At 50.6% G+C, this 12,296-nt stretch overlaps 1 protein-coding gene across 1 annotated transcript in view; it reads left to right on the forward strand.

Moving 5' to 3' along the window:
* The first annotated feature begins 7,671 nt into the window (after window positions 1–7,671).
* SLC7A7 (solute carrier family 7 member 7) overlaps window positions 7,672–12,296 on the forward strand; it is a 29,720-nt gene continuing 25,095 nt past the window's right edge. The window contains exons 1-2 of the mRNA XM_060004864.1: window positions 7,672–7,751; window positions 8,810–9,355. Coding sequence (XP_059860847.1) covers window positions 8,857–9,355 — 499 coding nt within the window. The 5' untranslated portion in view covers window positions 7,672–7,751; window positions 8,810–8,856. The remainder of the gene's footprint in view (window positions 7,752–8,809; window positions 9,356–12,296) is intronic.

Below are 12,296 nucleotides of genomic sequence, written 5' to 3' on the forward strand. Positions count from 1 at the left end.
AATCCATGGATTGGAAATCCATGGGTTGGAAATATGGGTTAGGATTTTGAGAGGGAGAGAGAAAGAGAACTCTAGTGCTGACAGCTAACATCATCAGCATTCTCAGGGACCTCATGGAACACTGTTGCAGGGGAGTGGGTCTGGCACTAGGACAGCACTCTTCAATGACTTCATCAGACTCTAAACCACAGGAAAGCGGTTTCATCATCCCCTAACTGAATGTCTTTCAGCCTCTGGACTTCATCTGGCAAAGGCTAGAGTTAACAATGGTGGGAAGCATCTGGAATCTGAGCTTCATGTCTTTCCTCTGTTACTTAAACTCCTTTGCCTCTCCAGGGCATCACAGCCTGCATTTGGCTTTAACACATTGTTGTCCATTCATGTTTCCATCCAACATGTTTATTCAAATATCCTTCTGTCAGGTCTGTATACAGTAATTTTTGTACAAGTGCACTGGGCAAGTTGGTGCTTTTTAAACTGTTGTGATGAATAATGATGATGTTGGAGAAAGAACATTAAGTGAAGGTGACTCTGGGTAGCTAATTCCACCTCATTTTGCAACCTCTTCCCCTTTTTGCATACCGTGACTAAATTCTAAGGTTGAAGAAGAGCGAACTATTTGGGAAGTGTCTTATTTCCTGTTCCTTCATTGGCTTCCTCCTTAGGACGGCTCAAAAAAGATCAAAATCACTGTCACTCCATGCAAGAACTGTGGGAACTGACAGCTATAAACCACCCACTCACACAATACATTGCTTTGCATATTATTTCCTTATTACTTACATAATTTATTGTAACATATTCTTTTTCTTTTCCCATGGCTGTCAAATCTCTGCTCAATCAGTACAGGCTAAATTCTGTGTTAAATGACCCAGCTTCAGGATGGGTAAATTATGACCTCGGGCTACGCTCTTTTTTTCTCGCCTGGTAGCTGGGAAGTCTCTTAAGCTGTGTGCCTTTCCACCAGACTGGTCTTGAAGGTGGGTGGTTCTCTATGAATCTCTGCAGAGTGGCTTTAAAAGATGCCAAAGCTGGACTGTCCATAAAGTCTACTAAAGGAAATTGTATTATTTACAAGTCATCTTTTAGGTTTAATACGTGGTGAAACATTTTCACATCCCTTTCCTTGAATTAGTCCAGCAACCTCCTCTTTTATTGGTCCACTCTACCACTAAGATTCTTCAGATGAAAGGTGCGGTGGGGACTCCAGCCTCCCGGACACCCTCAGCCCTGACATTTTTGGTTAAGTGCTGCCTCCTGGCGGCGGCCCTACGGCCCGACACCTTCCCGGCCCGGTGGAGACCACTTTCTTTAATTTGGGATCTTGAAGCTGACGCAACAGCTTCCCTGAGAGGGCGGAGAGTTGAGTCGCCCTTCCGGGAGACCCCTCCCCTGGCTCCAAGCGGGCGCCGCTCCCTCCCCTCCCCCACGGGGCTTGTCGATCCACAGTCCCTCCCGAGTTTCAGCCGAGAGCGTCTCGGGGCTGGAGGCGGGGTTGCCTGGGTTCGGGGCCCTTGCCCAGACCCCCGTCGGGCCCGCCAGCTCGAGCTGGATTGGGAGGGGGGGGAAGAGGAAGCTGAGCGTTCCTGGGGCGGAGGACGCGTCTAAGGGTATCCGCGGTCATTTTCATTTCCCAGGGGCAGCGCAGCTGTGCCTGAGCCAGGACAGGGCAGGGGAGCGGCTTGCGGGGCCTCTCGGTTCTCGGACCTTTGCGATCTTCGCCTACACCGACCACGAGCTCTCTCTTCTAGCGCTTCCTGGAGCCCGTGGGGGGGGGGCGGGGACTGCTTGGCCAGGTGGAGGGAACGAAGGAGTCCGGGTGAGGTGGGGTCCTGGTGCCCCAGGGCAGAGCCCGCCTCGGCCGCCGCAGCCAGACCTGGACTTCGGAGGCGACCGAGCCTCCCAGAGGGCCTTTGGGGGCGGGCGGTGGCTGGGTCGAGGTGCGAAGGAGAGATCTTCGGGCCGCAGACACGGAACCGGGGGCCGAGAGAAAGAGGGAAGTAACGGGAAACGGCGGGGACGACGTCAGGGGGCAGGGCCGGGAGAGCTAGGCTGGGAGGGGGGGCAGGGCGGGAGAAACGGGCAAAGGTGAGCTCTGCGCGCGGACGGGGCGGGGGCGGAAGGGGGATGGGGCGAGGCGAGGAGCGCAGCGGGGGCGGGTCTGGGGAGAGTTCCTGCTGAAGGACGTGCAGTTCCACTTTCCTCGAACCCGCATGCATTTGCTTGAGCCTGAGCGCTTGCCTCCCTCTGCCTTTGTCCCCTCTGCCCTTTCACTCCTTCGCGGACGTCGCACCTTGCGCTCGCCGCACCCAGACCGGCCACCTGAGCCTGGGTGTGGGGCAGAGCAGCCGGGAGCTTCCAAGCTGGGGAAGGCGCGTTAGATGAGGGGCTTTTTGTTTTTGTTTTACCACTGAGGAAGCGGAAAGTCCCTTTCAAATCATTCTAGACCGCCAAGTAAAACTGTGAAAACTATACTCTTTTCCTTTCCTTCAACCCATTACAATCAAAAAGAATAAATACCCTCCCCCCTCAAAACTCGTCGATTAGGAGCCAGAGCAGCTGCAGCATAGGTGGGCCTGAAGGGCAAGTTCAGGACATTCCCGGAGCCCAACTGGGAAATCAGTCTAGGAGGAAGGGCATTGTTCATTCATTTATGCTTCCAGCAAACATTCGTTTGTCTGCACGGGCCCTGCGCTGGGGATGCCAGCGAGTAAAGCTCTGGTGGTGCTGCATGCTAGTGGGGGAGGTGACAGCAAACAAACAAACTCCAGGTGATAGTGGGTGCCTTTGAAGAAAAGTCCGGCCGGTGAAGCGGATGGAGGTTGGCAAAGGGAAGAAGTTACTCCTTCCGAGACTCCTCAGGGAAGGTCTCTGATTAGAGTGGTGTTTAAGTACAGACCTGAATGGAGTGAGTGAGGGAATGAACAGTAACATGGAGAATGTTCCAGGCAGAAGGAACAGCCATTGCAGAAGCCCTGAGGTGGCAGGGAGCATGCTTGTGTGGCAACAGCAAGGAGACCAGTGTGGCTGGAGTGAGGGAGAGGGAACAGGGGCCAGTGCCAAGAGGGGCAGCTTTAGGGCTGTCTTCCTAGGAACTTCCCTCATTTACAACTTGGATTTGAGCCCAGAGTGGGATTAAGGGGCAGGCCAGCTGGGCAAGCAGCCTGGGTCTAAAAGGGCGCTAAATTATCCTTAGGGTAATTCAGACGTTTGGAGCCAATGAGCTCGGACTTCTGTCTCTTGGTGAACTGTAAGTTGGCTCCCCTCCACTGACAGAATCCTTGACGACTGCTCACCTAGACCACCTGTCTCTAGAATAATTCTGCAACACGCAGGTACAGGTACAAGTTGCAGGGTTAGACCAGCCAACTGATAGTTGCCTAGAGGCAGTGATCACAGCTGGAATTCTGAAAATGTGCTATGCGCTGTGACGTGCCACTCCCTGAGATTTATGCCATTGTCTACATTCAGAATGGTTTGATATGCCTACCAAGAAACTGTCTGCTTCAGAAAACTGCACGTAATGAATTCATGCATTAAGCTCTAATTTTGAAGAGAAAGAATGAGGCTTCCAGTTTTTATTCCGAGAAAATCGGTATTCCCCCACTTCTGCTACATAAACATTCAACAGATATTTAAATAATTCTGGTTTGAGGGGGTGCCAACTCCCTGGCTTGCCCAGGGTGCCAGGGCTTGCTCTGGTCCACTTGGCCGGCTCTTACCTGGCAACACTCGCATCACGTGAACCACCTGGGGACCTGATATGTGAGCGGGCTTGCTTAGTGTTTGGGTGTGTGCGTGGCTATAACCCCACAACTGGCCTTCCTTGGTATGCATGGCTTACATAGGGGCTGAAATGGCACTGAGGCTCTTGAGATGGGACCACAGAGTTCCAACGCCCTAACCATGGATCCTATGCCCTCCACAGGGCCAAGGATAGTATGTGAGTGGGAGATGAGTAGGGAATGGAATGAGCGGGGAGGGGGGTTGTAAAGGGCATCAGGAGAGCACCTAGGTCCTAGGTCACTGGGAAAACTCAAGACCTCAGTAAATGCAGGACAAGCAGGAAGTTCAGGGGCTGAGGTAGAGGGGAGGAGGAGCTGAGGCTCTGAGTGGAGAAGGTGCCTGGAGGCGGGCAGGCGTTGAGGTCCTCTGGGTCTGAACAGGCTGTCCCAGCTCCAACCCGTTCCCTGGCCCCTCCCTGCTGCTGGCCAGAGTCACACATGTGTTTTCCTGTTTTCCAGATCGGTCCCCGGAGTCACACTCTGCCTTTTCTGCTCTTCAGAGTCAACAGCTGCTGGAGCTCGAGCCTTACCCCGGGTTCCCTTTCCCAGCACCTGCCCCTCCTCCCGAGTGCTGGTACCTCCTCCTCCTCGCACCTGCCCGAAGATCTCAGGACAGGTAAGAGATGGGAGAGGAGGGACCATGGGCGAGAGGGGAAGTGTCAGAGGAGGATGGAGTGAGTCCTGAGAACTGGCTGGACCGGAGACCCGTGAGCCTCTTATTTTCCCAGCCCCAGCCCTCCCCATGCAGAGCCCTCTGCCCAGAGACTTCAGCGCTGCATTCGTGGAGGCCCTGGCCACAGAAGTAAACACTTTCTTTCTTGCTGCAATTTAAAAAATAATTTTTTTTAAAGGGACTGTCATAGCTACAGTGGAATATAGAAAAACAAATGGAGAATGGGGGAGGGAGTAACTGAGCTCCCAGCTTGGGGAGATGGGGGAATCCATCTGGAGCAGAGTGTGTCTGTTTTCTGTTCCTGATATTCGGGGAGGCAGCACAGCCCAGTGGGAGCTAGGAAGGCAGGACGCGGGTGTCTGGGGGAGAAAGTGTCTTTTCACCTTAGCTCCCTGAGCTTGACCGAGGAATCAAGATGCTGAACGGTATGCTGGTCCCTGGAGGAAGCGTGTTTTGGTTTTGCCATATTCACAGGTGGGGTCAGGGTGCGGGGCTTCCCTGCCTGCTGGGGCCCTGCTCCCTGTGTTCCCTGAATCCCTGAATCTGAAACTTCTCCTGTAGGATGAGTGTGTTGTCCAGTAATCTCCACTAGGTCCTCAGAGAGGTATGCACTTCAGACAGGAAGGAGACGGGGTGCTGCGTATCTGGAACTCTGTTATCTCCTGGGATTCCAGGCTCTGCAAGTTTCTCTTGTAAAGCCTGGGGTGGGAGAGCACTTCAGGACAGGTCCTGCTGGTTCCAGGGTGCCTGAATGGTGGAGGCATGACCCTGAGAGCTGGGGTCTCAGGACGGAATGCGAGCCGCCAAGGATGGTACCTTCCTGCCCACGGAGCTAGTGCTGGGCAGTGGTTGAGAAAAGAGGGGGCATCTTTTCTCTGAAGTCAGCCTCCTCCGTCCAGTTTGAGTGGGTCTACTGAAGAGTAGGCTAGGAAAGGGATTCCATTCATATAGATAAGCACTTCCTGGTGAGACCACTAGGGTGTGCTGTTTGCTGGAGTGTGGATTTCACCCCAGTGGGTTTTTGTCTCAAGATTCCACGATGAGGATTTCACCTTTCAGATACCACCAGCCAGAAAATAAACCCTGCACACGTCTCTCCCCACTTAACCTTACAGTTTCCCCTTCATTTGTCGCCCCTTCACTCCTTTTCCCTATGCCCCATTAGGACACATGCTCACCCTTGGTGCCAGGGAATTTGATCTTAAAAGGCCCAGCGTGATGATGTGTTTCCGTGTGTTTTTGTTTGCTTTAGAAGTGGGCACCCTAGCAATATAGCAGCACTGCCAAGAGGACTTGTAATCGTTTCTCGTTCCTGCAAAGGGATGAGAAAGGGGAGGAGCAGCCAGGAAGGAGATGGATGGGCTTTGTTGGAGCCTTTAGCCTAGACTTTATTTTATTTTAAATTTATTTATTTTATTTGTTACTTATTTTTGGCTGTGTTGGGTCTTCATTGCTGTGCGCGAGCTTCCTCTAGTTGCGGTGAACGAGGGCTACTCTTCGTTGCGGTGTGTTGGCTTCAGTAGTTGTGGCTCGCTGGCTCCAGAGCACGGGCTCGGTAGTTGTGGCGCACGGGCTTAGTTGCTCCGCGGCACGTGCGGGTCTTCCCGGACCAGGGCTCGAACCTTTGTCCCCTGCACTGGCAGGCGGATTCTTAACCACTGCGCCCTAGCCTAGACTTTAGACTGAAGGACAGCAGAGACTTTCTTTTAATCTAATCACATCCTCCCTCAGGTAGTTCATTAGAGAGCCATCTAAAGGGCTTTCTTGCCTTAGAGGAGTGCTAGAGACTGGGCAGGTCAGAGCGGGTGGGGAGGTTGGAGAGAGAGCACAGAGCTTGGGCTTTGTTGGCTAACCTACCTGCCTCCCTTGCTATGGCATCTTGGCAGGTGACTTACTTAGTGTCTGCCTTAAGGGGCTGCTGGGGGGATTAAATGAGATAAGACATGTAGGTGTTTAGCAATATGTCTGGCTTGGTTAAGTGCTCAATAAATGAGTTACTATTATTATAGGAACGTTTAAGTGGGAGCTGGGAGAAAAGGACAGTCTTCTGGATGGATTTCAGAAGTTTTTGTGAGAGTGGCTTGGGAGATATGATCTCTGGGAAGGCTAACATCGGGGTCCCCCTCCTGGGTGAAAAAAAAAGTTTAAGGGACTAGAAGGGGAGGTTGTAGGGTAAAGATAAGCACCCCCCTTACCCCAGGGCTTTTTAGATCTTTGTTCTCTGGTAGTTGAATAACCAAAGGGGGTTTGAAAGGGCACGAGAAGGAACAGAAAGACAGTTGGATTTCAGAATAAGTAGGGTGTATTTCTGTTGGTAAAGGAGACCCAGGATACCGGAGTTAAGTAGACTCTAAAAACAGAATATATGCTTTCCCCAAATTGCTCAACTTCCTCTGTCTGTTCTGGGCCTGTCCAGTATAGCTCAGTGAAAACTTACTTACCCATAGTTTTAGGAAATTAGAGTAAACTTGTATTTGGGGAAGGTGTTTATAGGAATTTATGCTTAGCCCATAGATCCTGGTATGTTTTCTTAAGGATGAAAGGGCCTGTGAGTTGGGCATGGATGCAGCCAGAGGTTTCAGTCTCATTTCTTGACCTTGTTTCCTCGGAAGCAGCTTGAGGATCAGCCTTGGGGTCATGACGCAAGTTTCGGGCGGCCACCTCTCACTCTGTGTGGGGAAGTGTGCAGAGTTCTCTTAGGACGCCGGATCACGAGTTGGACTGTACTTACACTTCCTCTAATCTGCATGTGAACAAGCCTCTGTGGCACAATGTGCAACCTTCCTGCCTTTCTTGTTGAGGGTGAGAGAGAAGTGGGGCTAAGCCGGGGCCTGGAGAGAGAGAGGGCTGTGCATTCTTTCTCAGCCGAAGCCCTGTCCTCAGCTACTTTGCTTGGGGACAGCTTCCCCAGGGCTGCAGAAACTGCACCCACCCAGCTGACCGTCAATCCTTTCTTCTGGGCGCCTGGTCCTGGAGCAGAGCTGACAAAGGAGATTTCTGAGAGAGGGCGTTCTTATCACAGAAAGTGCTGAGCCAAGAGCTCCTAGCCTGCCCCTTGCAGACGGGAAGGGCCAGTGAACCTTGGACCCAGACAGTTGCTTAACACCCCTCTCCCCCTCCCTCTGTCCCTCCGCCCTTCTTGACTTCTTGATATGACTTAAATCCATAAGCATTTGCCCGGCCTTTCCTTTTACTACTGGCTGAAGAGCAGGAGTGGTCAGATCACAGCTCCCAGAGGCTGTGTCTCTGTGTGACCGCTGCCTCGGGGACCTGCTTCCACCCAGGGCCAGGGAGTGAGTGTGCTTCCCACCCTCTCCCTCAGCCCCGCTCATCTTGCCCACTCTCCCTTTGCTGCTCTGCTGTGTCCAATTGCTTCCTTTCCTGAGTGCCTCTAGCCCTAGGATCTGTCCACTTGCTTGGCCAGCCTGGCCTGACCTCCTCTCATCACCTCCTGCTCCGTGATGCCCAGCATTTGCTACCCCGCTTCAGCTGTTTCCTTGCCTCTGCTTTGGTGCTGTCTCTCCAGCAGCAACTTGCCGGGTGGGGAGTGGTCATCGGCTGCCTCCAGTCATCTCTAGGTTGGGCTGCACGTTTGGATCACTGATCTCTCATCCATACTTTTTTTTGGGTGATGCAGCTATGCAGGGATTTCATGGCCAGAGACCTGCAACACTAGGGGCTGGGAATGGTATTTGGGAAAGGAAAAGCACGGAGAAGAGGAGGCCTGTCTTCTTTCTGGGTGGGGCTGGGCTGGTTGGGCTTTGCTGGGGCTGAAGAGTTCAGCTGAGGGTTGTTAAGGGATACTCCCGGAACAGGTGGATAGTTGTGAGTTTCCGACAAGAGCTCTCTGAAGCCTTTGCCAGAGCCAGGGTCCTTGGGGGAAAAGGGCAGTGTTGTGAGGAGAACCCACAGACTAGCTGCTTGCAAGGTTGGCTCCCAAGGTTGCATCTCATCACAGGTGACAGGTGAGACTGAAATTGGAGGGAAGACAGACTTTTTTTGGGGTAAGGCTGAAAAGCACAGGCTCAAATCATTATGGTTACACATGGGAGCTGCCAAATTGTTCGTCTTCCTGTCTCCAGTGAGCTCAGATAGAACCGGGATTTAGTTTTCTATCTTGTAAATCAGGTGTAAATCAATGATGAGAAACATGCTTTCTCTCTGGGGAATGAGCGCCATCCTTTAAAGACTCGAGTTGGTGAGCCAGATGGAGAAGAGGTTCATGGGAGGTGGGACGTGAGAGAGAGGTCTCTGAAATGGTGGGCGTGGGTGGCTTGCCCACTCTGGCCCCTGTGGAGGAGAGTTCACTGTAATTGCCAACCTGCTGTATATCTTCACCTTTCTTCCTTAGAGGGCAATGCCAGAAAGCTGGTGAAGGCTTTCTTCTCCTCCTCCACCATGGTCGACGGCGTTAAGTATGAAGTGGCCTCCCAGCATGAGAGGGACGCCTCCCCTTTGGCCGATGAAGCCAGCCCCAGGTCGGAGCAGGTAAAACTGAAGAAGGAGATCTCGCTGCTGAACGGCGTGTGCCTGATTGTGGGGAACATGATTGGCTCGGGCATCTTTGTCTCCCCCAAAGGCGTGCTCATATACAGTGCCTCCTTTGGCCTCTCCCTGGTCATCTGGGCTGTTGGGGGCCTCTTCTCCGTCTTTGGGGCCCTTTGTTATGCGGAATTGGGCACCACCATTAAGAAATCTGGGGCCAGCTACGCCTACATCCTCGAGGCCTTCGGAGAGCTCCTTGCCTTCATCCGACTCTGGACCTCCCTCCTCATCATCGAGCCCACCAGCCAGGCCATCATTGCCATCACCTTTGCCAACTACATGGTGCAGCCCATCTTCCCGAACTGCTTAGCCCCCTATGCTGCTGGCCGCCTGCTGGCTGCTGCCTGCATCTGTAAGTGGGGCTGGGCAGGAGGGGTGGGGTGGAGCGTGGGGCAGAGGCCAGCACGTGAGTCTGCTTAGTCGGTAAGAAGGAGATGGAAAGGAATGCCTCTGACAGACACTTTTTTGTTGTTGTTAAATTAATGTACGCTAAGTGTGAAAATTCAAACAGCATCAGTGTCCAAAAAAAAAAAATCCTTTCTCCCAACTTCCTATGGTAAACATCATTAGCAGTCTCTACCTTCGCTGACATTTTTCTTCTTCTTTCAAGGGATGTAGTTTTGTTCTGTTTTACAAAAATGGGATCATAGTACACATGTAATTCTACAGTTTGGTTTTTTCCCCAGAATTTATCAGTGATGCTCTTTTCGATTTACAGATCTACTTTAAAACAATGCTTCATGTTATTCCATGTTAATTTTAAGGATGTATTGTATGTTTAGCTAATTAGGCCTCTGGTAATGGCCACTTCAGTTGGTTCCAGTTTTTCAGTCTTACAGATAACACTCCAGTGAATATCCTATTGCGTTTGCATGAGTTTTTCTGTGGGCTAGATTCTTTTTTTAAAAAATTTATTTCATTGAAGTTGAGTTGATTTACAATGTTGTGTTAATTTCTGTTGTACAGCAAAGTGATTCAGTTATACTCATGTATACATTCTTTTTCATATTCTTTTCCATTATGATTTATCACAGGATATTGAATATAGTTCCCTGTGCTATATAGTAGGATCTTGCTGTTTAGCCATTGTATATGTAATAGTTTGCGTCTGCTAATCCCAAACTCCCAGTCCATCCCTCCCCTCCCCGCTCCCCCTTGGCAACCACAAGTCTGTTCTCTATGTCTGTGAGTCTGTTTCTGTTTCATAGATAAGTCATTTGTGTCGTATTTTATTTATTTATTTATTTTCAATTTTTAAAAAATTTTGGCTGCATTGGGTCTTAGTTGCAGCACGTGGGATCTTCATTGAGGCACGCGGGATCTTTTGTTGCGGTGCGTGGGCTCTTCGTTGCAGCGTGTGGGCTTCTCTCTAGTTGTGGCGTGCAGGCTCCAGGGTGCGCGAGCTCTGTAGTTGTGGTGCGCAGGGTCCAGAGTGTGTAGGCTGTGTAGTTTGTGACACATGGGCTCCAGTTGAGGTGCGCGAGCTCAGTAGTTGTGGTGCATGGGCTTAGTTGCCCCACAGCATGTGGGATCTTAGTTCCCTGACCAGGGATCGAACCCACATCCCCTGCATTGCAAGGCGGGTTCTTTACCACTGGACGACCAGGGAAGTCCCTGTGTCATATTTTAGATTCCACATATAAGTGATATCATATCGTATTTGTCTTTCTCTGTCTGACTTCACTTAGTATGATAATCTCTCGGTCCATCCATGTTGCTGCAAAACGCATGATTTTGTTCTTTTTTATGGCTGAGTAATATTCCACCATATATATGTTACACGTCCTCTTTATCCATTCATCTGTCGATGGACATTTAGGTTGTTTTCATGTCTTGGCTTTTGTAAATAGTGCTGCTATGAACATAGGGGTTCATGTTATCTCTTTGAATTATAGTTTTGTCCGGATATCTGCCCAGGAGTGGGATTGCTGGATGATATGGCAACTCTGTTTTTAGTTTTTTTGAGGAACCTCCATACTGTTTTCCATAGTAGCTGCACCAATTTACCTTCTTTGTGGCCTAGATTCTTAAAACTGTCATTTCAATCTACCTTGCCTTTTTCTCCATCTCATAAATAAAATATTATTTAAATTTGTACGTTCAGCAAAGCCACTTTGGAGGTGCTGAGAGGCTGATCCTCTGCAACCCCTTCCCTCAGCTGCCTCTGTTCTAGAAAAGTGCCCTCGCAGCGTGAGAGACCCTGGGACCTTGGAGACCCCGCCCACGCCCGGCTGTGGAGAAGCTGAGCGGTCCTGTCAGTTTCAGGGGCAGCTGTGGGGGGGACAGGCATTTTGCACCAGGTACAGCTGCTTGCTGGATCAACCCTCTCAATCAGCCTCATGTGCTCTTTCCTTTCAGTTTCTCCACTGCCTCATTTTACTCTCAGCTTCCTCTCCAGCCTCCCTCTTTTGACTGTTGTGCAGAGAGCCGGCTGTCCTCTGTAGGCTCCTCCCGTGGTGTTTCGTGTGCCCGTGTGTGGGTTCAGAGTCATGTCTGTGTGTGGGGCTGTTTGTCATTCTGGCAACGGTCAGGGAGGTACAAAGGCACTGCCCTAGGTTGCAGGAAGGGGGTTTTCCCTTGAGGTCTTAAATGCGACCTGTAGTTTCTCTGGCATCATTTACCGATGAGCTGGTGGGCTGACTTTCTGATGAAACTAATTTTAGGATCTGTTGGTCTCAGGGTCCCCTCAAACGTGGGCATATACTTACGTGTCTTGTGTAGAGTAAGGATTATTCCACTTAAGTAAAATTTCCAAGAGGGCTGCATCCCTTTAAGCACCAGAATTCTATTTTAGCCATCTTGGTTGAAATCTCTTTAAAACCAGTGATATGTCTGCTTGCCCTCATAACTTGAGGTTTTTTTTTTTTTTTTTTTTTCTGGTGACTCAGGGTCACCACTGCACATGTCAAAGCTTGTATGACTGAGGCCCCTGGTCTGGGGATGAATGTTTGCTTCCTCCGTGGCCTCAGACAGCTGGCCTGACTTCAGTGCCTCAGGTTTTATTCTTTCATGATTTTGATGTGTGTTGACTCTGACAGCTATTGTTCCTTGATTCTGGCATTGGGCCTGCCTTCATCAGTCTTTTTAATTTGCTGCTTCTAATTTGGGAATAGAGATGTACTCAAACTCTTGTGCACCCAAGTACGCATACACACACATGTGCACCCTCCTAAGAATACATGCAGAGTAGCCACAGTTACAATTAGTCTAGAGAGCTCCCCAGTTAATAAAAGACAGAGTTTCGTGCTGGATTTATGGCATATATTTGAGACAAGCCTGATAGAATGAAAAGC

Source organism: Delphinus delphis, chromosome 2 (genome assembly GCF_949987515.2).
Source record: "Delphinus delphis chromosome 2, mDelDel1.2, whole genome shotgun sequence".
NCBI lineage: Eukaryota > Metazoa > Chordata > Mammalia > Artiodactyla > Delphinidae > Delphinus > Delphinus delphis.